General features: G+C 49.0%; 3 protein-coding genes across 9 annotated transcripts; 1 reads left to right on the top strand and 2 right to left on the bottom strand.

Moving 5' to 3' along the window:
- Positions 1-727: 727 nt before the first annotated feature.
- On the bottom strand, positions 728-16912 carry dnajc13 (dnaJ homolog subfamily C member 13). Of its 6 annotated transcripts, none has more exons than XM_088363824.1 (57): positions 16734-16912; positions 14919-14999; positions 13820-13895; positions 13580-13729; positions 13459-13500; positions 13184-13384; positions 12867-13073; positions 12691-12786; positions 12525-12616; positions 12256-12422; positions 12091-12170; positions 11856-12025; positions 11660-11759; positions 11479-11586; positions 11254-11409; positions 11122-11178; positions 10933-11054; positions 10789-10864; positions 10620-10715; positions 10411-10551; positions 10245-10259; positions 9933-10015; positions 9705-9858; positions 9536-9639; positions 9303-9462; positions 9168-9230; positions 9001-9102; positions 8831-8935; positions 8552-8754; positions 8392-8476; positions 8159-8313; positions 8030-8075; positions 7760-7914; positions 7493-7694; positions 7306-7421; positions 7151-7229; positions 6929-7064; positions 6664-6848; positions 6517-6591; positions 6335-6454; positions 5816-6211; positions 5629-5742; positions 5187-5462; positions 4923-5039; positions 4660-4837; positions 4505-4596; positions 4328-4427; positions 4189-4263; positions 3987-4099; positions 3730-3899; positions 3598-3640; positions 3103-3276; positions 2844-3023; positions 2620-2760; positions 2408-2551; positions 2192-2291; positions 728-1586 (listed from the first exon to the last, which is right to left on the bottom strand). In XM_088363824.1, the coding sequence occupies exons 2-57, from the start codon at positions 14984-14986 to the stop codon at positions 1495-1497; spliced, it is 7053 nt and encodes a 2350-aa protein (XP_088219950.1). In that variant the 5' UTR covers positions 14987-14999; positions 16734-16912; the 3' UTR covers positions 728-1494. The 6 variants fall into 6 exon arrangements, with proteins under 6 accessions (XP_088219950.1, XP_088219949.1, XP_088219951.1 ...); XM_088363823.1 differs by having other exon boundaries at positions 10245-10262; XM_088363825.1 differs by lacking the exon at positions 10245-10259.
- Positions 16913-18447: 1535 nt separating this feature from the next.
- Positions 18448-21127, top strand: LOC148381009 (regulator of G protein signaling 20). Of its 2 annotated transcripts, XM_088363903.1 has the most exons (5): positions 18448-18592; positions 19005-19180; positions 19888-19971; positions 20037-20271; positions 20365-21127. In XM_088363903.1, the coding sequence occupies exons 2-5, from the start codon at positions 19029-19031 to the stop codon at positions 20566-20568; spliced, it is 675 nt and encodes a 224-aa protein (XP_088220029.1). In that variant the 5' UTR covers positions 18448-18592; positions 19005-19028; the 3' UTR covers positions 20569-21127. The 2 variants fall into 2 exon arrangements, with proteins under 2 accessions (XP_088220029.1, XP_088220030.1); XM_088363904.1 differs by lacking the exon at positions 18448-18592 and having other exon boundaries at positions 18632-19180.
- A 465-nt stretch (positions 21128-21592) lies between these two features.
- On the bottom strand, positions 21593-23544 carry lypla1 (lysophospholipase 1). The gene is made up of 9 exons (XM_088363902.1): positions 23270-23544; positions 23136-23167; positions 22827-22892; positions 22679-22726; positions 22540-22610; positions 22398-22471; positions 22219-22320; positions 21984-22163; positions 21593-21893 (listed from the first exon to the last, which is right to left on the bottom strand). The coding sequence occupies exons 1-9, from the start codon at positions 23336-23338 to the stop codon at positions 21834-21836; spliced, it is 702 nt and encodes a 233-aa protein (XP_088220028.1). The 5' UTR covers positions 23339-23544; the 3' UTR covers positions 21593-21833.
- Between the last annotated feature and the right edge of the window lie 169 nt (positions 23545-23713).

A 23713-nucleotide genomic window follows, 5' to 3' on the forward strand; every position in this document is an offset into this window, starting at 1 on the left:
CGATATAAGAGTATCGGCCTTGCCAGACGCCTGTTCGGGGAGACTCCCAGCGAGCGACGCAAGAGGGATGGGCTCCTGCAGGGGGAGAAAACGTCGTAAATCCCGACACATAAAAGTGTCCACAAGACACGGGAAGAGCCCCGTTGCTGCCTTCTATACATCGTTACAATATGTCTATCGTTAATTCATGTTTGATTAAATACTATTTGTTCTTGCTTACTTAATTCGAATAACCCATACATTGAAAGTTGTTTGACTGCATTATGTACAATCTTGATATTCGCGCCATGCGTCACTTCCTTTCCCCCGGGGGTCACAAGGTAATTGAACCGTGTGGAAACAAATGCCATCTACAAATTTATCGCTTATTATGGCTAATTCGTTGTGGAAAAACTAATAAATTTACTTTAATTTATCTTATGAAATCACTCAAGGAATTATCAAGATTGATAGGCTAACTTGCTTAGTTTTTTTTTGCGTAGCTGCAATTGAATTAAACAGAGTGAAGCACACTTGCGAAAGTAGTGGGACCAAAAATATTGTCGCACGTTCTCGTTTTACGGTTTAAATCGACGTAGTTCATCACGGATTTACGCCAACGCTGTGGCAAAGTCCGAATTCTTTTCTTCTTCTTATAAATACAAACAAAACCCCTTCTATCATAAAAATGATTCCATAAACACATTTTTAAATAACTGTCGAATATATGGAAACAAGACAAATGAACGACACTGTGGGTTCCCTTTTATTCTTAAAATTTTATGTACAAGTGCGACTGATTCATTGTTTTAATGTACATTCAATATAGAAAGTTTATATACGTAATATTACATTGAACTTGTCACAAACTGCACTAGTCTTTCACACAGACTCAAACATAATTCATCCTTTCGACATATCAGAACCTCATTTCAAGTTGACGTTGTTATTCACTTATAAATATTCTAGTGCTTGTTTCTCATTCTGGGGAAAGGGAAATTATTTTATAAAATTGAGGGGGCAACCATGGAATGAAGTAGGAATAGAGGTCAAAAGGGCAGCATCTACAGAAAAAGGCGGACAAATCTCATTTGCAATTCCCGATAATAAAACTCCGAGATTGAGGCTGACAATTTGGAGGGAGCCAATTGGGAAATTGCAAGATGACAGAAAAGAGAAGAGACAAAATTAACTAATGACAGTCTTCCAATGTTTTTCCCATGGGAAAAACAGAAGAAAATCTACTGTAAAAAATATCTTCATACAAAAAGTAAACTCTTCTGCTTTTCATCGGAAGAAAGGTGTTATCACGAAAACAAAACGTGGCCCACCTGTTAAGACAATTTCAAACAATTTACGCGGTGACAGTCAGAGAGGGCAGATGGCGATATGGGGAGGAGTCAGCGACATCTTCCTCCCCATCTGCGCTCCCCTCGTGCGTGTCGGGTGAGGAGGGGGGGGGAGCTCGGGTGCCTGAGCCTGACTGTGGCTATTGCGAGTGTGCGTCCGCCTCCGTCAGCCTTGATCGCTGTCCACCGGGGGCGGGCCGCTGGGCAGTACAGTGGTGCCGCTGCCTGCTGCCGTGAGGTAACCGGCTACTCCTGGCCCTGTGGGAGTTGGAATGACACATCATCAACTACCATCCAAATTTGCTCTTTGGACCGCATGGTTATGGGATGACACAGTCATTTTAAGACTAGCAACCATCGCAATAGTCACGCTGATCAAGCTAACTGCCATTATCAGGAAAAAACAGCTCATTGTTGAACCTCAGAGGCTGGACATTGGACGAGCCCCGCTGTCGCTCTGCAATATCCATGTTAAGTGTGGTTAAAGTGGGCTTGGCAAGAAGGTGGCAAGAAGGGAATGGAATGGTGAAGAGTCAAAGGGCAGGCCATGAGGAGCCGCGAGTCTACCTGCATTAGTGCAACAGAGAGGAGGGCTCTGAGGGCCCAGCTGGGGAGTCTAGAGCCCCCCTCGCAGTGGGCTGCTGGCTGCCAGGAGAGAGGGAGTGGACACCCCTGAGGAGGAAACGTGGAGGGGGACAGAGAAGAGAGGACGGGAAAAGGCAGAGGCAGGAAATTCAGGGATTTGGAGAAAGGAAGCTTTGGCTTCAACAGCAAGGCGCATGTTTCCAGGAAAGCAGTAAGCAAGCACCACCTACCTTTTGAGCCAGTTGTCAAGCAGAATGAATGACTAGAAAATACTCTACCTGTCAGGTAGCCTGCAGTCTGAGACTCATTAATGAAGAGATCGTGCTTCTGGTCCTTGAAGGCACTCCACACGGAGGACTTGGCCAAGATCTCGTTCACCTGGGAAGCGAGGAGACACTTGAGAACCAGACATTAGCTCTTTGTTTTAAAATCAAACATGTCCCACATCTTAAGGCATTGTAGATGTCAGCAATAGTGACGCCTGAGCCTCAGACCTGTTCTCCGTATTGCAGACTGCGCGTCATGGACTTGAGCGCCTTCACGATTTGGGCCTTGGTGGCCGACGGGTTGTCCACGGTCTCCAGGCCGATACCTTCCAGGAGCTTCAGGAGGTATGGAACCAGGTCCACTCGGAGAGCCTGAGTGGTGGGAATGGTGTCAACGTCTCATTTGGGGTACCTGGTGCAGTGCGGCCGAGCATGGTTACCTGAGCCACCAGTTCCGTCTGCTCTTTCTGGAACATGCGGTTCAGCGCCTCACAGGCCAGCCCGGCCATGTCTGCACGGGCCTTCATTCCGGTCATCAGCGGACCGATGGCCTCCAGGGCGGACATGGAGCGTACGCAGAGCTACAAAAACACAAACAATGAGGTCGCCCGTGCAGTCTTCACGTGAAGATGGTGGCGAAGCTGCGGTTTTCCTGCTTCCGTACCTCGTTATCCGAGAGCACGTGGATAAGGCGGATGGAGCTCTTGGGGATGGCGTTGTTCTTGTGGTTGAGCGCGGCTAAGATGCGAGGCAAGTGACCTAGCGGAGGAACCTGATCAGCCAGCTGCGCCTGCGTGCTGAACAGACACACAGCTGCCGTGGTGACCGTCTCCAGTGCCTCCCCCTGAGAGCACATTTTAGGAATCAGTGCAAAAAGTGAGTTGTTATTTTTTTGGGAAACAAAGATTCTGTGTCGAGCTCACGTTGGGATTGTTCTTCTCCAATAACTCCGTCAGCGTCTCCAAGAGCGACACCAGGAAGTCGCGAGGCTTGCGCAGCACCCAGCCGGGCTGCGCGATAAAGATGCGCAAGAAGACTCCGCCCACTTCCAGCTCGCCCTGGCCGGCTCCGTAGGCCACAGTGAAGTCCTCTGGCAGCTAAGCACAAACACACGAGGCAGTGAGAAAATGTGGGGCTCACACCTGTGTCAAGAAATGGCATGCGTGTGCTTCCTGCTCTGTCCTTAACCTGTCGGCTTTGTTGTTGTAGTACCAAGAAAAACCTGAGAGAGGCAGCATGGCATCCAGGTTTCACAGTAGTAGTAATATTAGAGGTCGTTAAAGTCGTTGTGCTAATAATAGTACTCGTAGTAGTAATTGTAGTCGCATTGCTAGTTTGTTAGTTTGTAATACAAACATTCCACACAAGCTTCTCAAACTATTCATCGCCAGCTTCCTGAATGCTTTGTGGACACTTACTTTCCAGTTGATGTCAGGATTATCCTTCTGCTGTTTAAAGTGCCTGAAAAATAAAAAACACAAACAGATTTTACCTCTTTGGATGGCCTCCTCTTTCTTTGCAGAGCTCGCCTCTTGACTATGGGGACTTACTCAAGCATCATCTCCCGCACGGTAGTGGACACGGTCTCGCGGGAGCTGTCGTTCCAGATGAGTTCGGGATTCTCGTGCGTTCCCTCAAAGATGTGCACGGCTGCCTCGGCGTTGTCCCGCATGGCGTCCATGAACACGCTCGGGAGGAAACGGATCAGAGTCAGGCGGACCTGGTCAGTGGAGGAAGGAAACGGTAAGGAAATAAAACATTTCACACGGATGGATGTTGCTTGGCAAGCAGCTTTACCACAACCCACCTTGGGCCCAACCAGCTTGTCTGAAGTCATCTTGGAGAAAAGCTCAGCCGTCTGTGTGCGAACCTGAGGGTGCGTGCAGTTACAGAAGAGATCGAGCAAGTAGATGAGAGCACCTGTGAGAAGAAAAAAAACAATGAATAGTGATGGGCAGAACAATGAAATGCACTTGACGAGAAAAAGGAGAGAGGAGGTTAACACAAACCTTTGGCCATGGCTTCCTTGACTATTTTGGTGTTGGATGTCAAAGCATGGAGCGTTTCCAACACCATTTGCCTGCCTGGAAGAAGACAGGCAGACAATGAAATTAAATGAAAGGACAGATTTTGTCACGGGTGTCTTACTCGATGGGAGGGAGTGCAGCAGCAAGAGGAGGTTGGACAGCACCAGCGACTCAGCAATGTTGCTCACGCATTCTTGATTGGACGTCACCGTGTTGACGACCTGCCACAAAAGCAGAGACAGATGAAGCGGCGGCCGTTCAACACACTCGAGTCGCTCTTCGTGTCGCGATTTCGTACCTCCAGCACAAGCTGTTGCACCCTGCCGGCGCCGTGAACCCGCAGCAGCGAGAAGAGCAACTTGAAATGGCCGATGCACTCAGTCTCAGAACCTGAGGGGAGCCTTGGGTCAAAACCGGCTTCAACGTCAGTGACGAAACAAAGCGGCGTCTCACCGGGGTTGTTCTTGATGACGTTGCGGAGAGCCTCCAGAGCCATCTCGGCAAAGCGGAGACGCTCGGCGTGCTGCTGCGACTCCACCTTGTTGCTTTGGCTCATGGCCAGCAGTGTGTGCAGGTACTGCGCCTGCGAGCCCACGTAGTCCAGCAGGCTCGCGGCAAATGCTTTGGGATGCTGGATAAAAGAAGGGGAAAAAAAAAATAAGTAAGCTCCTGTGTTATTAGGCTTCTTATAGAAGAAATATGCAAGAAGTGCTTACTTCAAGTGGGAACGTTGGTTGCTCATTGTAAACACGCACAAAGATCTCGCCGACGATGAGCTCTTTGCCGTGCTCGCTGAACGTGAATTCTGCACCGAAGCTCTCGTCGTTCTCCCCCTGCGCACAGACAAAGAGAGCGGGGTCAGGCGAGATCCATCTGTCCGTTTTCTCAAGACCTCGTGAGACCTGCAGCTGAAAACCACACGATAACCCTAAAAAGCCATTTGAGAATAATCAATAAAGAATTGTTCTCAAAATACCAACCTGCTCACTAATCACACCTGATGAAACTTTCACTTGTCCCGAATGCCAAAAGCCTACTGACACTTTAGAGTGAGCCGGTTTTGTTTCGTCATCAAACATAAGGTCAACTTCTCCCTCCAAGTGGCTTCCTGCATCTCCTTGCTCTGTGTCTGCTTTTTCTGTCTGCATTGCTTTTGCCTTTCTTTCCTGACGCAGTCTTGCTCTACTGTGGCCGAGCCAGGCCTGGTGATCTTCTCTTGACTGACTAGCGCCTGCCTCACTGTCACCGGGAAACGCCTGCGTGGCCAGGATAAAGAACAGCAACGTAAAAAGCTATCAGGGATCATATAATAAATACGTCTTTGGAATCTGTGAGGAATAAACATGAAAACCCCAGCTGAAACTCAAAGCCGATGCGCTCTCCACTATTTCACTCACAATGAAGCACCACCGTCACGCTTACTCTTTTAATGTTGTCCTCTTGTTGACCCTCCAGGAACTCGAGCAGCTCGGCTCTCGTGCCGTTGTTCCAGATGAGGTAGGGGTTCTCCGTGTTGCTGTTCAGCAGTTTCAAGACCTTCAAAAGAAAGCAGAGTGTGAGTGGCCCGCCCACAGCAGCGCCGCCTCGCCTTTCCGACAGTTCAACCAACCTCAGGTGAAGATCCCGTTCCCAGCTTCCTGGATATGTACGGTGTCAGCAAAGCGGCCAGGCTTTTGCGGATGCTGGGGTTCTCCGGGGGGACGGTTTCTACTCCGTTGGTCTCCGGTGCAAGGTCGCCGCCATCGACGCCGCGCGGCAACGGCAGGTAGCCCCCTAGGCGGCTGAGGGACACCAGGCTGAGCTTGGCCAGGTAGTTGGCCACTTCCTGCTGGTTGCTGTCCTGGCTGGTCTGGACGCCGCTCTCTTCCAGTGTGTAGTCGTAGTTGAAGAGGTGCACCAGCAAGTGCCAGAGCACGCCGGCGTGGTACAGTTGCGTCTGCAGGAAGAAGTCCACCGCAAAGGAGCTGACGCACTGCACCGCCAAGGCTGCCGTTTTGGGGAGACCCTGAGGGAGGACGACCAAAGCACATAGCGTTAATATTTTTGAGGCAACTATTGTCCCAACGATGGGATACGAATAATCAAACAATAGATTTCCCATTAACTGGCGGCCATTTTGATTGCTCACCTTTCCGTAGTACAAAATGTGACAGAGGTCTCTGATTATGTAAGGCAGCTCGATCATCTTTTCTCGGCATTCCTCAAATTGCGCCGCCACACTGTAGCACTTGCAGATGTGCCCGCACACCTGACACACATATTTTGTTTTGTAAATAGACAGCAAACCACGACGGGTCTGGTGCTACGTACCTGAACGGCCATGTCGTCCGCCTTGCTGGATGCAGTCAACACGGAGACGCAGCGGGAAAACGCCTCCAGCAACACCTGAGGACCATCACAATCTTACATGGCTCTGCACCTCCTATGTTTTTGAAACAAATGAGAAAAGAAGGCAACCTCGATTCCATTCTCTCGCCGCAGTTCCTCGGCGTTGAGCGCCGAGCAGTTGACGGTGTGAAAGGCCAGTTCGGCAGCGGCCGGCAGGAGCGGCGAGGTCTTGGAGAAGAGCTGGTCGTCTTCGGTCTCCATAGTGATAGTTTTGATGAGCATGGGGTAGCCGGCGTACTTGTAGGGCTCCAGATCTATTTGGGGGGGAAAAAGGGCCACAGGTTGACAACGGGGGACGAGCGCGAGAAGTACCTTTGGGGGGCAGCATTTATACCGTCTTTGTGCCGGTTGAAAAGGATGCTTTGGGTCTTGAGGATGAGGATAATGTTTTCCGGGTCGGGGCCATCGAGGACCCGTGCCGACTTTGTGCAAAGGAACTCGTAGGCCTTGTTGACTTTCTCAAACATGTCCTGAAAGAGTGGAAATAAAACACGAGGGAATGTAAAAACGTGGCAGTGAGAATAGTGCGGAAGGAACAATAAATAAAACCACACACCCTGCCATCAGGGTTCTTGTCTGGATGATACTTCTGCGCCAGCCTGAAGTAAGCCTTTCTGATCTTGCTCTCCTCGTGACTTTTGAAAAGAAAAGAAAAAAAAAAAAGTATTATGATGGCTAGCACTTGTTTCAGAGTGGAGCAAATTGACTCACATTCCTTGTCCTTTGGGGAGGTTGAGAACTTCGTAAGCGTCATCTATTGACATTGAGGGCGGCTTCTTCTCCACCTCCCTCTTCCATGCGTCAAGTGTGTCTTTCAGCAGCTTCACCTAGGAGGGTAACGGTGATGAAACTAATGTTCTTCCTCCAAAGGAAGAGGCAAGCGAGAAAAGACACATACGGCATCTCGAATAGGCCAGTTGGGGAAGTGGACGGTGTCGCACAGGTGTCGGAGGTAGTAGATGTTGCAGAAGAGCTCGTTGTCTAGTTGAGGGAAGCTGACGACAGGGATGGGGCAGTACTGGTAGAGGGCGCGCGTGTTGCTCTGCAGCCTCGGGCTGAAGTCGGCAATATGCGCGGCTATCTTCTCGATCATCATCCGCCTGACGCACAGAGATGATCAAAGTCAGTCCGCAGCCTCGGTCAAGTGAAGAGATTCGCTCCTGACCTCATCTCGCAGCTCCAGATGGCCTCGGGGGTGTCGAATTCTCCCAAGAAGATCTCAGAGAAGCGCTCGGCCTCATAGTTCTCCAAGTAGCACACCATGGCTTCGGGAAGTGCCGGTCCGAGAACGCTGCGCTGCACGATGTCCTGACCTTTGGACTAAAAACACGGGCAGGGGTCATTCCCACACATCGGTTAGACTTAAATATGAAGAAGTCAACAGCTTTTGATTCTTGGCAAAAGATCACTATATTCAAAAACAAGACATCTTTACCTCTTCAGATTTAAAGGCTTGTTTCAAGTGAGTGTACTTCAGGAACCTAAAAGGACAAAAAAATTTTGACATCATGACACTGAGAGCAGCGCAACGTCCAAGCAGGTCAAGAAAGGCGCGCTTTTGGACCTTGCCACGGGAAGCACGTTGGAGCCCGTATACATCATGATGAAGAAGAAGACTCCGGTCAAGTAGAGCCGCTGCAAGTTGGGGTTGTCCTGCATCACCAGGTACAGCACGTTGGCCACCTTCTCCACCAGGATGGGGTCAAACGTCAAGAGAAGCTAAAAAACAAACAAACAAATAAAAATAGAACATTTGAAAGACTAAAGGGTGTCTACTCTGGATGATTCCTATTTTACCTGCACAATATGAGGCAGGCAAGCGCTGTCACTTATCATCCTCTTGATCTTTGGTAATGGGCGAATAATGGCATTATCTTGATCCCTGCAATAAATGAAGGAATATTTTTTTTCAATAAATTAATGATCAATTTCTATCATGCTCTAAATCTCTAAAGACCTGCTGGGGTAGTAGGAGCACATGGTGATGAGCATGTTGAGGATGAGCGTCGCCAAGTCTGTTTCGTTCATCACCGCCTGCCCCGTGGCCAGCAGGCACCACTTGAGCTGCGGCACGGCCTGCAGGGGGCGCCAGCCGTCCATGCCCTGGGCCCAGCAGCGCGTCTTGGCCGTCAGGACGCCCGTCGTCCAAAACTCCTGCATCTGCAATCAGATCACACGGAAAATGGATCTTATTAAAAACTATGCTCTTTTGTCACTTATTAAAAGCAATGCAAACCTCTTCAAAACTGAAAGGTCCTCTTCTTTCCTTGTCTGCGTTGCCAAAATACCACTCCTTCTCGCTCTCTCGCTTCATGTCAGGCGACGCTTCCAAGACGTTACTCTAGGAGAAACATCAGGACACTCGCTCATTGGACTCACTTGCAAAGCTAAAACAAACGGGCTTACCTGCAGCGGCACCGTGGCTCTGCTGGTATGCAGGTGGGCCAAGGTGAGCAGGTCCACCAGGATGCGCACCCCGTTAGAGTCCATCACGTCTTTCACGTTTTTCTGCGGGAGTGTGGTTAGTCACGAGAGAGCGAGAGAGCAAGAGATGGCGGCTTTGGCTCGCTCACCCTGTTGAGAATCAGCTTGTTCAAGAAGAGGATGAGCCTGTCTCTTTCCAGCTTGTCCGTACACTGCAAACACACAAGTTGTCACTCGGGCACGGCAAAAGCGAGGATCTCCGGGTTCTCGGCGGCCCGACTCACCCGGTCCAACATGCCCACGATGTATTTGGTGTCGGTGAAGGGGCCGATCTCTTCGAAGCACTTGCCGTACACGATGGTGAGTGCCTGAAGGCACAGGCACTTCATGGTGACTTTGGGTGTCAGCAGGAAGCGGTGGTAGAGCTCGTTGAAGAACTCGTACCTACAAGATGGAGACGCAAACTCTCAACTTTTGCCGTAAAGAGCGGGAATATCACAAGAATCGCTTGGCTTACGATCTCTTGATGGCACTGGATTCGGCATTTTCATCCTCCTCCAGCAGGAGGCGCAAGTAATAGTCGCCTATTTTGATCTCATCGGAAAGGCACTCGTACTTCACCTGCAAACAAATTTGAAGGGGCTTCCACTGTGACTTGAGCTCACATTTAATGGATGGTGACGTACCTCAAACTCTTGGTGGTTCCAGGAGATGACGGTGGCGTTGCCCAGCTCGCGGTCCACGTTGAAGGCACGCATTTCGCCTTCCAGGGCATCCCGCAGTTCCTCCCTGGTCTTCAGATTCCAGATGAGGTTGGAGCGGGCGTGGTCCAGCTGGAATCTTGATTGGACGATATGACTCATCATTGCCATGACACACACTTTAGAGTTCTTGGGACGGATGGGTCCGCCTACCTGTAGTAAAAAAGCTCCCAGTTGGCTTCGATCTTGATCCGCTGTCGTCGTTTTCTCAGGATGACGGGCTTTTGGTTGGCATTCTGCAGCCAGATGCAAAAAAATAAATAAAAACAAATAGCGTCAGTGTTCCGTATAAAAAAAAAAAAATCCTGCATATGGCGTAGAAGACAAGCATTGAGTGAAGAGACAAGATGGACAATTTAGAGACACATTTTCAGATGGCGGTCTCAGGGTGAAGAAAAGACAAGATGGCACCCAAAACAAGGCTACCGATGCAAACAAAGGTAGGAAATGCAAACTTTCACTCACCAAGTTATTTCTGTCCTGCTACAATAGTTTGACAGCAGAGGGGAGGGGAGGGGCGGAGACAACAAAGATTGATTGTTTGATGAATCAACTTTTTTTTTTTGTTTCTCCAAGTGGGTTGCCGTTCAAGAGTTCAGCCGTGAGCCAACTGACGACAAGCCCCTCTCACCTCCTTCTGAGCGATGCCCATCTTGTCCCTCCAGTGCATGAGGACCAGATCGGTCTTCTCCTTGGCGAACTTCTCCACCTCTTTGGCTGCTTTGCCAGCTATCCGCTGCCACTCGGGCACCTTGCTGCGGTTGAGTAGGTCCTGCACCGGGAGACGAAAAAAAAAATTCAGTTCCTAAAAGGGGGCAGGTGGTGAGGTCGTCAGCCTACCGTGGCAATTTTCAAGTTATCTCGAACGTGCATTCGATCCACGTCTTTCTCCGGCACTGAATCGGAACTGTCCATGTAGGCCAGCAGGCCCGTCGGCTGCAAAGTCGACACGGGGGACGTTCAACCGCTGAATCAAACTCGGCTGAGGTGACGAGTCAGAAAATGTTACCAGTATTCTCTTGAGGAGATTCATGGCGACGGGGTTCTCTGCGGTCCACAGTCCCACCAGGTGACGGCTCAGCTGTCTGAGTTGGGCAAAAGACGCGTTTAATTTCGGGTGCCTTTCAATGGCCGCGGGCTTGCTCATTGCGACCTGTTGGTGAGCATCCTTTGGTCGGCGCTGATGGTGAACAAGGAGGTGTGCAGGTGGCGAGGAAGGGCGCCCTCGCTCAAAGCCAGCTCCTGCATCTTGGTGGCGATTTCTTTGTCTCCTTCCTGGATGGGGCAAAGTCAGAGTGTGACCACACGAATGAAGCGAGTCACACACCGTTCTTCTCGTTACCTCAATGATGGCCTTCATCACCAAGCCGGCTCCCTTGACGATGGCCATAGAGGGATGCTAGGAGGAAAAGGAGAAAAAACTGTGATTGTCTATTTTGAAACGATTGTCAGAGGTCACAGACGCGTGGGCGACCTGGAAGAGTTTGAAGAGCGTGCGTCCGTTGGAGGCCACCATCTCCAGCAGCATGTCAAACTGCTGGCCCTCGGTGGTCTCGCTGTAGGGGGCGCACAAGGCGAAGGTTAAAAAGTCCAGCAGTGAACTGATGACCAAAGCTCCGCTTCCTTGGTCCTGCAGGGAAAAGGAGTCAGTTGGAGGAACGCCACGCTCCACGTTGAGCATCGCCATCGATGCACTGACCACATTGGTGATGAATTTTTCAAGCAGGTTTTCCAGGAACTTCTTGGATGACAGCAGGGACGCCTTGTTGAGCTGCTCCTGCCTTAGGTCGTAGTCGTCGTGCATGGGCTGATTGGAGGAGGAGCCGCCAGGTCTTCACAAGGGCTCTCGGGGCAATCAAAGACAACGAGGCGCTACTTACACACATCAGGGCGCAAAGCATGTCGATAGCAGCGTGCGTCACGCCGTTGTTGTTCCTCTTTAAAGCTTTCACCGTCTTTACTCCTAATTTCTCCCGGAACCTGAAAAACATCAAGATGGGACCAACGTTGGATTGGTGAAAACCGCTTTGGGATGTTGCTCATTTTGATGAAATGTGAAAAACATCTCAAACTTACTTTGGTAGCTGAGTGAAGGCCTGGAAGCCGGCCTTGGAAGCCACCAGGCGGCGGATGGCCTGGAAGTGGCTCTCCAGCTCGGCGTTGAGCGCGGGGAGCTCGGCCTCTTGCGACAGAAGGGCCAGGACGGCGTTGTTGATCAGCTTCTCTTTGTTCTCCGAGAACAGACCCTGGAAAAGACGAGAAGAAAGAAGATGAGCAACGGGCGGGCACAGGCGGGCTCGAACATACTCACGTCTTGTGTGACTGCGTGCAACACGCCACTGTAGGAGATGTTGGCGTTGAAGCGAAACACTGCGTCGGCAAAGTTGCCATCTGAGAATTAAAAAGAAACAATTGCAATGTTGGCAGTTTCTAGAAATGTAGAAAAAAAAAATTCAGGAACCCGATTGCAACTCACTCGGAGGCGCAGCCAGGAACTTGAGGTGCAGACTCTCCACCTCCTCGTCCACGGGCATGCACAGGAGGCCCCATCGCTGGCCGCGCCGCGTGGGCGCCATCTTGACACACACGTCTCTGTTGCCCGAAGCGCGCACGCCGTCCAGCAGGCTGGCCAGAAGAGAATCCCTAAACGGGTCGGAGCCAAGACAACGCTGGTGTTATGCGACGCAGCAGACAGCAAGATTGGGTTGAATCAAGCTATAAATATGGTAACTCGTGCATGCGTACCGTTCTGTGGAGGAGAACTTCCTGATTTGGCCTCTGATGAATTCCACTGTAAACACTTGAGGGTTGTCGACATCGCAGATGAGCGCAAACACCTGCAAGAAAGAATCCCGCAGATTGATGGCGTCATCCAGAAAGGTGTCCCGCACGCAGAGAAGCGCCGCCGCACCTCCCCGAACGGCTTGATGGTTACGATGTTGTAGGAAGCCGGATCTCTCTCCACCAAACACGTCTCGGTCAGCGCCAAGATGCGCTTCACGGGCTCCTGGAAGCCACACGACGCTCGGCTTTAGTAAACGAGAAGAAAGGAGCACGTGCGGTGAAGGGGGTGGAGCCTCGACAGACCTGGTGGCGCGGGGTGATCTTCTGCACCACAAACTCGGCCAGCGAGGTGATGCTCTCGTCTGAGCTGTACTTCCCAAACCGCTCGGTCACAAAACTCTCAAAGGTGAGCGTCTCCTTCCGCAGCCGCAGCACGATGCCAATGAAGTTGCCGGCGTGCTCGATGGCGCTGCGGATGATGTCGTCGCGGTGCTCCGAGGCAAACAGATGCTGCGGGAGAACGCCTGATATTGAACAGCTGCTTTCCTTTGGCGAACCCGATGATCGGCGGGTTGAAACGACATTTGAACTCTCATTTCCTGGCATCTCGGCGTACGCACCAGCCTGCCGAAGCCGCCGTAAAGGATGCAGAAGCCGCCCTGGTAGTCGGAGGTCTCGGCGAAGCCTTCCACGTTGCGGTAGTCGTAGGAGCACAGCACCCGGTTGGTGTGTGGGTCGATCTGGTCGATGCCGCCCGGCGTCACCTCCAAGCTGACGGCCTTGCGTGTGTCGCTCCAGTGGTGCTTGTAGCAGTTGTACCGCTGGCAGACGACACATGAGCACATCAAGCCCATCTCCTCACCTTTGACTGCTCAATGGACATTTGGTAACTCACCCTGCCAGTGATTTTCCCTTCTGAAAATTCAGTTCGGAATCTCTGTGAATGAAGGAAAGCTGGTGAGTAAGGACATAGGGCGATGGCGCTGACGTCGAACATGCGGCGCTTTGGCCTTCACCAGTGCTTCGGTGAGCAGCTCCGTTCGATGCTCAGTGGAGAACTTGAGTGTCTCTGACTTCTTGCCAGTGCCTTTTCGGAAGGTCAGGCTGAACTCCGTTCCCTGGCCTTTTCCCACTGGCCCGATTCCACAAATGTCTCCATAAGGCCACTGGCGAATCGATGAACACAAGTTGTGTAACAAGCCACGCGGCAAAAGATTTTCCAACATGAACTCGCGTGGCGAATGGCCGTCGCTAACCTGATTTGTCACTTCCAGCGTGGTGGGGTTGTACGTGGTGATGCCATGCGTGCCCACAGAGAAGACGCGCTTGTACCTGGAACACACAAAAACGCGCCGTGAGCCGGAAGCTGAGTAAGTCTGAGGCGCGCGACAAATTACCGTCAAATGAACCAATCAAGGTGTGTCGTAAGGCATAATTGCAATCAATAAAAGCGCCTAATGTCCATTTGTCACAGTCTGGCCCGTTGCAGGGCTCAATTTGAAAAGCGCACAGCGTGTTCCTTCACGCTCAACATGCTGACTGGGCTTCTCTCTCACGCTCGCACATCCTCATTTGGCGAGGAGGTGTGGCAGGGGCGAACTGCCATGAAGGCGACTTAGCAGCAGAGAAGAAACGCGGGTGGCTCGAGGCCCGTCCCGATTTGTGTCGTGCCACTTGAACGCAGCTTAGCCTCACGATCGGCTGCTCTGATAAAACGCTTCTGCGGCGCATACTAGCTTGGAAGGAAAAAAAACAACTGCTGACTCAGATGTGTCAAATGCTAATGCTAATACAACATTTGAATGCTAATTTGAATTACCTCTAATTCTAATCATTCAATGCGAGTGCTGATGTAGTTTGGTAGAAGGTGGTTAATGAGCAAGCGGGGCCAGATCTTTACAAGCGAGCTAACCAGGCAAAACGCTGACATCGGCAGTCGTTGCCTCGCACGAGGCCATCGGTATAAGCAGAGACGCGTCAAGTGTCGCCACGACTGGCAAGGTGGAGGTTGGCTTCAATCACGTCTGCGTGAAGGACAAATGAAGAAGCACTTCCGCCGTGACATTCATGCTGACTCGTAGAGAGCGCACGCTTCACGTTTCCTTTGGGTGTCGCTCATTAGAGAAGCTTTTTCTTCCACTTGTCGCATTTCATAACGTAGCAAGTTATGCAACTTCCCGCACGGGACACAACGACTTCTCCTCCTTCGCTCAAACACGATAGGGAACGATGTGACACGATGGAGGCCTCGAGTCGATTTTTAGCTTTCGAGAGAACAGTCGCTGCCGTCACACGACGCAAACGTGAACCGGCAGGGACGAGGCGCGAAATCCATAAGCAAAGAAAAGCTCGTACTTCCCCCTCCAGGAGTGCTTGGTGGTGTAGTAGCAGGCCAGGTCCTTGTTGTCTTTCAGGACATTCATCTTTTCGCAGGACCTAAGAAGCACAGCAGACGGCGGAATGTTGAGAACGGAGAACAAGTCGCTCATTTTTTGGCAGCGGAGCCGAGTCGGAAAGTCGGAACGCTGCGACGCCATCTCCAAATTGTCGTTACGAGCTTTGCGCGCACACTTCGTGCTGCCCTTCGACATTTTGCACCACCACGGGAAAAACCGCAGCTAGACTAATATCATCCAACCGGCGTCTCCTTTGCCATGGGGTAGAAATCAATCAGGCCACTCAGAATGGATTACAAGTGTAAAATAACAAGGTCAAGGGTCAATAACACAGCAATGGCATGTCAACAAAAATGAGGGAAAAGCCAACGTGGATGTTGCTTACGTTTAAAAGGCCGAGCGTTAACAATCCTCGCACGGTTTGAAACAAAATGCTGAGTACTCTTGAAAAATAAATTTAGTGCCCCCCAGGACTAAAACAGATCATGTATTGAATCAATACTGACACATAAATAAAGTGTTTGTAAAAAAAGACTTTTCCCCCGACAAATGCTCTCTTCCAACAGCCTTCATCTAGAGCACAAATGTTATTAAAAATGCATGAAAGTGACAAAACAGGAGCGGGAGGGGGTGGGGGGGACCTGTGTCAGCATTCTGCTTGGATCCGGGAAAACTCTGACTCCAGCTTTCCTTCCTCTACTCTCGAGCCAAATGAAGGAATGTCTGCTCATCGGCTGCTGAAAAGGGATCAAGTCATGTGACAAGCCATATCAGGGCCAGCCTGCGCTTCCTGTCTAAAGGCGGATCAATAACAAGGTCTTAATGAACCATAAGAAGAAAAGAACACAACATTTACATGCCAAGGCCATCTTGACAGTTTAAGTGGCTTCCCAATGAGATTTGTTAGTAATTGCCGATGTCGTGGGAAACCTCGACAACACATTTCGTGACCCCAACTAGTCGTTCAATTGGCCTTGCGTGCATCTTGACAGAATGTATACAGTGGCGCCTTGACTTACTTGCTCAAAACACTTCAATGAGCACTTAAATATGAACACTTGAATATCCCCCATTGAATAGACTGGTTGGATAATGCAATTTAAACTGTTCCAGCCTGGCCGTAACTGTCAAAAAAAGTGCAAATTACATTACAAATTACAAATACACACTAAAAGTACTTTAATGTACACGTTTTTGTGAAGAACAGTACAAATGTGCCACAATGCAAGTGTTTATTTGATTCATAAAGGTAAACCGTTAAACAGAAATGTAATCATTGAGGGTGGCTTAAAAACCAAACGCGTCTCTGCCATTTGTCAGTTTAACGAAGAAATCGCTCTGCAAGGAAGGCTGCGGCAGTTTATTTGCAAACACTTTGGCAGTTTGTTTGCTTCTTCTTTTCCTTCATGGGCAATGAATGCTATTTTTTTTTTGTTCCCTTGTGACAAGCCTTTCCTCACCTGGCTTATCAGTAGACAACTTAACGAGACTGCTCCACTGCAAAGCGGCCTAGGAGCTTGACTAATGACTATCCGAGCTTAGACGTTGTCGCCTCCGCAATGCCATCCAAACGAGACGACTTCAAAGCCCAGGATGCTTTTATGGAATGTTACGAACACCAAGTGAGTTTGGAGCTCCATCTTGTTATGCTACGACTAGCGGCTAGCTAGCGCATCACTTGGCAGCTAAGCTAGTCACATTAGCAGCAGGCTCTAGTTACATATTTAACATGGGCGAGCTGGCTCCAAGAGAGAGTTGCAAATGACGCGTTTACCTGTCAAGTCACGAGCGGATGAGAATTCCAGACGTCCCTTGGCCCCCCGCCCTACTCGGTGTGCAGCTGCCGCCTCTCGCTGTAGCCGCTCGGGTGCCAAAGGTGCTCGCTTTACGCCGTATTGCCCCCCCCAACGGCGCTCAGGACGCTGCCATATTCCTCCCAGCCAGAATGCGCCACTGCGCATGCGCCAAGCCTGCCTGTCATGCGGCGATCAGCTGATTGGTTTATGTGAACGTGGAGAATGACAGAAACTGATTCCAGATCAGCGTTTAGCCCGTTCATGGCGCTCTTTTTCATTGAGGGATACGATTGTAACTGACTGTGGAGCAGTTGAAAAGCTTTGATTGCGCGTTTCCTTGACAGTTAGAAGGACAATTGTGTCCTCTAGTGGCAATATTGATCAAACACGAACTCAACGAAAACTGCAAAAAAAAAAAAAAAAAATCAACGCATAACCACTGAAGTGTCTCCCAACCAACATTGAGCCGTTTTTACACTACTAAACTAAAGTGTCATGAAAAGTACACAATGCACTAAAACAGCAATAATGATTCGATTCTAAATCATTTGTGTGGTCATAAATAAAAATGTTTTGAACGGATCATTTTCAAGTCATTGTATGGACACTGGCCTTGCACTACATCTTGATAAACAACGTGCGATTCAGTAGTACTGTGCTATTGTGCTCTTATCTAAATTTCCTAATAAATCACCTATACTCTTTTTAATGACTGTAATCAAGTAGTTCAACTTTAGACTTAAAAATAGTTAGTTCTAGTAATGTCATATAACCACCCAAGAACTGTAATTTCCTCTCACTCGGCAAAGAAAACCGGATGACTATTTTCTGTATGATGAAAGAGCCATTCAGACAGGCTCTCTGTACTTAAATTTGAGGTAACTTACCTTGAATGGAGGTAAAGGGGAAACATCTTGGCCTCTTGGTTCTGATGCCGCACACTCAACTTGAGCGGGATCCAAGGCACACTGAGTCGTAAGTCACGTTATAATGAGGCATCTGATTTGGTGACCAATCATGTGCTGCCCCTTAGTCTAATTCATTTAAGAGCTACAGACAAATTCGGGGCGGGGGTTTCGTCTTTTTTTGAAAGATAACGCTTTTATCACAGAAGGGATTGTTCCCCCTGAAAAATCTTGAGCTGGAGCCTCAGCCGGCCTGACGGGGTTCACCCTGAACTGGTCGCTATCCACTTGCTGGGAACATTACTCTCACATTCAGACCCATGGGGCAATTTAGAGTCTGAAACGAAGCTAACATGCATGTTTTTATAATGTGGGAGGAAGCTCGAGCAGAACACGCAAACGCCACAAGACCTGCAGATGTGCAGATGTGCTCATCATCCATCGTGCTGCCGGAATACAGTTCAACTAAACGCAATTTTGTTGACATATTAGTGTCACGTTGTTTCAATTGTACATCCGAAGCTGAGCCAATATGTAGAAAGTTCAGTGGGAAAGGTGACGGCAAGTTTGCCTTGAATCAATGCTGCCATCTATTGTCAGATGCTTTAAAAATGATAAGAAATAAAATTGATTTATTGAACTCGTTTCATTAACGAAAATACCCACTTGTCGTGACTATGAGCGTAGGTTTGCTGCTCCCTAGTGGCTGCACACTGTATTGCACCCTAACGGCACATCTGGAGCGCACCCACACGTTGCATCTTTTGTTTGTAATTTAAAAAGAAATGGTCATTCTTATACAGTAGATATTTTAAATAACCGAAGAGCTTTAAAGGGACAGTACCACTCCCTGGTTGCGCATGCGCGCCTAAATCCTGCCCTCCTCCCCGCTGCAAAAACGGCACCTGCATTCTGGCATTCATGGTGACACAGTGAGTACATACGAGAGGGGCTTTTTTTGCTATATTTTCTTCATTTATGCATGGGGGTTGAGCGGGGGTGATGTTTTTAAAGGATGATTGTATGCTTGTGTTTTCTGGCTGGAATGCTGAGAATGAAGCATCCCAAACCAGATTTTTGTATTTGCTTGTATTTGCACGCAACTTGAATGCGCAGCATGAGCGTTTCGAATGCCCCTATCGAGAGCGTTTTAAATGCAAATACTGCTGCTTTTATATGGAAAAGTGCATGTGAGTGAGGCAGATGGATGCTGCCTTGTCGCCAGGCTGAGTGACGAAGAGGAGGCTGTATTCATTCACTGAAGGAAGGGGCTGGGAGCGGGGGGTGCAGATGTGACTAATATTGCGCGGATGGTGTGTCAAGTGTGGCGTTGCTCGCCTGCAGTTCACGGGTTCGGAGCGGCCGGGGATGCGCAAGAGGCAGCAGATGCAGGTGCACCAGGAAGCCGCCGCCGTCGCAGCCGCCAGCGTCCTGCACGCCCGCCACGGGATGGCTGAGGCCCCCGCCAACGCCTCCAACGCCTGCTGCTTCTGCTGGTGCTGCTGCTGCAGCTGCTCCTGGTAACTCAACAAGCTCACTAATCAAATAAATAGATTAATTAATTTAAAAAAAGGGGGTGCTCGGGTGTTCTGTGAAAAATACTAGAACCAACCATATAAAAGAATAATTTAGGCGTCGCAAACAAATGTCATTCATTAATACCATATTATTTTTTGGAATCGAATTAAATATAGTGGACTCTTTAATAAAGCAAAACTTTTGTAAGGCTTTATAATACGTATCTCCATGTTAATTTTTCAATGATTAGTCATAATTCAATTATAATTAGCCAGGTGACTTGCGATATAACAGAGTAACAGTTTAAAAATGGGAGGCAATAGTTGAGCACTTACTAGCCACTGTGCTAATGATATTAGCATCGGCCGGCGGAAATTAATGTGTGCAAATGATTATTTCACAACCGCGTTTTGGAATCATGGAGTACTTACGCCCTTTGAGGAAGGCCTGAGTGATTGTTTTTGGTCCCCCGACGTGCTTCTTAATTGCTGTTCCTTCCCAAGTGGGACGGCGGACCCAATTAGAGCTGGCGTCAGGTGCTGTGTACATTTTAACGACGTGTCTTGTCACTATTTACGTGGCCTTCCCAATGGAACAGGCCCAACGACTGTCACCATCTATTAATACGCCATCGTCCATTCCTCAATGGGAATAATGAAGGAGTGCACCCTCGACCTTCTGTATGTGTCAAACGTTTGCTTTCTTGCAGTTTAACTGTTCGAGGCGAAGACGAGACAATCCAGAGGTCCACTTGCGATCACAGGACGGATGCTGCAAATCACTGTGAAGACAGGTAAGTGGCACTTGGGAGGTACGTGGAACACACGGGTTCATCTGACCTCGAACGTCATCCGAAAGCCCCAAGCCCACACTGGAGGACGCTCGATCCTGGACGACATCCTTCGAGAAGGTGATGAAGAGCGCGGCGGGGCGTGCCTGCTTCCGCCAGTTCCTGCGCACTGAGTTCAGCGAGGAGAACATGATGTTCTGGCTGGCCTGCGAGGAGCTGAAGAAGGAGACCAACAAGACGGTGGTGGAGGAGAAAGTCCGGCAAATATACGAGGACTTCATCTCCATCCTCTCGCTGAAGGAGGTAATTAGTAGCGCTTCCCCCCGTCACGCACGACACAGCGACAGACGGGAGACGTTACGGTGGGTTAACGGACGGCTCTGGGTTGACCCGCAGGTCAGCCTGGACTCGCGCGTGCGTGACGTGATCAATCGCAACATGCTGGAGCCCACCTCGCACACCTTCGACGACGCCCAGCAGCAGATCTACACGCTGATGCAGAGAGACTCCTACCCACGCTACATCAACTCCGCCGCCTACACCGATCTGCTCACGAGCCTGGAGGATCCTCCGCCAACACCGCCGCCTCCAAAGCCATAGAAGATTCGCTGTTAGCTTTAAAAATTTAAAAAAAAAAAAAGCTGCACACGTCCCAATGGAGTTTCGGTCGTGTGTCCCGCACCTATGGCAAGCCCTCAAATGTCTATTTTTCTACAGTGCCAGGCACTTGATATTGCACTTTTCTACTTGTTTCCAGGAGAAAGGAGCGAACGTATTTCGCTGTCCATCACGAGCCTTAAAAACAGGCAGGTTTCATTTTGACACCCATTTAGAAGACGGGGAGTGCCTTTGGGACAAGATCTTCTACACATTTGACTTTGGTGCTTTTCAGCTCTTCTCCAGCTTATACGCTGTACCTGGAAATGATGACACAGATCATTTGTATATTCTCACATAGATATAAGATAGACGACTAGATATAGCACTATAGTTATATCTCCAGATAGTGATAATATACCGTCCGTACATTTGGATACTGTGATATGCGTCATTTTCTACAAGGAAAGACGATGTGAAAACATGTCCGCCACTCAAGTTGTGTGTCAGGGCAAATTTGTGTCAAAGTAGTTGAATAAAAGCACAATTATGTTTTGATGGATATATTTCATTTCATATCAGTGAAGAGTTTTAAGACAGAGTGTCATTTTATTCTATTTTTTGTTTTGTAAGATTGCCTGGCCTAAAACGTATAATTTAACTCTCCTGTTTGTTGCTAAGGAACAGCTTTCATGTCCCAGAGTCGAGCTAACGCGAGCCATGTTTGACTATCCAAGTGTCTGGGGGGGGGAAAAAAAAAAATTAAACAATTTCATTAATCCTTAACTTCTTCTACACTTCTTTTTGTCAATATTTTGTGGCTAGTGACTTGTTTTTAAATATAAAATGCATGTTAAACGTGTACAGTGTTTTGCATCCTTATAAATCAAAACAAGAAAACCTGCCATCTTGAAATAAGCCTAAACGAGGCAGTTAGTAATTATGCAATTAAATCTAATTAACAGATGGCAAGCTAGAAGTCAATTTATTTTGGCAAGTAGTCAAATTAGAAACAAGCAAACAAACAAAAAATTAATAGGCCGTTTATTGCGCGTAAAAAGTACAGCTTGAGATAGCCCCGGTCCAGGAAATGGCTTTTAGCATCACAATCAAGCGAGTGATGTCACGCTACCATAATGTCACTCCAGGGCGGGACGGGGTGGACGAACCTCATCCAGAGCGCAAAGTGAAGCGGTCCCGCGCACCTCTTGCGCAGCGGAGGAGGCGTGTTTGCTGTCGTTAAGTGTCCTCGGACCAACCGGTGGCGTTCATTCGTCGCTGATGGCTGGCAGCTGCTTCTCGATGAATCGTTTAATGTCCACCATTTCCTGCGCAAAAACAACATCGCTTGTCTTACCAGTGTGATCTTTTTTAAAAAAAAATATGGAGGTTGGTCTCGGGTGTTATTTGGTGCAGACCTCTGGACAGGCGCTGTGCGACAGGCCAGGGTACGTCTTGAAGATGACATTGTCAGGGCCCAGAAGGCTCTTCAGCTTTTCGGCGGTGCGACTGCCGAAAGAGAACGGCACCAGCGGGTCGGCGTCGCCGTGGCACTGCAGCACGGTCACGTCCTTACTGGAGCCGCCGGCTGCCGCTGCCTGCGAGAGAGCCGTTAGCGGAATGACACGACACGGAATAAGATAACACGCCCACCTGAGGGAAGGCGTTGCGAAGGGGAAGCCAGCAGCTGAGGGCAACCACCCCGGCGAGCTTCTGTTGGCTGGTCAGAGCCGTGTAGAGCGACAGAGCGCCACCCTGAGGACAGATAATAGCAAACGCGTCAGTCCGAGGGGATTTCAAAACATGGGGGAAACGCTTTTGCCCATAATGACCTGCGAGAATCCACCCAGGATGATTCGATGGGAGGGAATGCCATTCTTTACTTCCTGGTCGATCATGGCTTTAACTGAGGAGGAATCAAAAGTACGTGAGTCCCTGAATGCAACACAGACAGAGGGACAAGGACGCACGCACGGTTGTCTGAGGCTCTCTTGATGCCGGCCTCATCTTCTTGCGCTTCTGAACTCAAGCCGTAAATGTCAAACCTGAGCACAACGTGTTTCTGTTTTCATGCAAATGTACATTTCAAAAACATTTATTTGCATCCACCTACCAGGAAGGCATGGACATTCGCATATTTAACGTGACAGGCATGGTAGGGCTGCAAATTAAACACACAATAATAACATTAAAATGAATGAAGTCCCATCATGAAATATAGTGAGGAAAAAAATACTGATAATTTTGAAATGAATACATACGCATGTGGACAAATGTACTTGACGTGTGGAATCCTGATACCACTGAAGGCTTCTGCCCAGCCGTGACTGTCCAAAAAAACACAAGCAATCAAATTTAAATGTAATCACTCATTTATATACAATAATTGAACAGTAGCCAATTTTCAAACCTAAATAAAAAATATTATAAGTACATGTCAAAACACGGCATTCAACTAAAAAATTAGAAGTTGTGTGGATGTAAATCGTTCAAAATGTAAAAATATAACCATTTATGCAGTAGGGTTAGAGTTGTGTAGTATGATGACAGCTGCAAACGCGGTGACCTACCCCGTGTCACCGAGGCCATGCAGAAAGATCACCTGCAAAGGTTTGGAATGACATCAATTAGGTGAAGATATAAAATGTTTCTCATGCGAATAATCCTGCAAGTAAGCAGTAGCCAGTCGGGATTATCGACTCACCGCCGCGGAGGCTTTGCGGGCAGCAGGCACGATGGCAGGTAGGGGCGCCGACATGTTATTACCGCACATACAACGACGCAATGTACCAGTGAAGAAGCCGCTTTTAAGGCGAAATATCGAGGCAAACCGTAAATATGATTGAAGGACGGTGAGATCGCCGCTGTTTAGCGGACTGGAGAGTTTCCTTTTGGCTAGGTTTCGCTAAAAAAAAAAAAAAACACACGCTGATCGGACAAATCTGACACTCGTTTTACGTCAAAGTGGGCAAAGGAAGTCCCGCCTCCTCCACTTTATGATTGGCTCTGCCCGAGGAAGACCCGCAAAATTAAGGCGGTGATTGGTTCTTTGAAACGCAAATCTTTTACCAAACGGTCAAGTCAGATGATGCAACGCTTTTATGCAATTTTAAGAGTCAAACGAAATGAAATGCATGATTAGAGCTTT

The sequence above is a fragment of the Syngnathus floridae genome, chromosome 20 (assembly GCF_059516105.1).
Source record: "Syngnathus floridae isolate MCC-2025c chromosome 20, RoL_Sflo_1.0, whole genome shotgun sequence".
NCBI lineage: Eukaryota > Metazoa > Chordata > Actinopteri > Syngnathiformes > Syngnathidae > Syngnathus > Syngnathus floridae.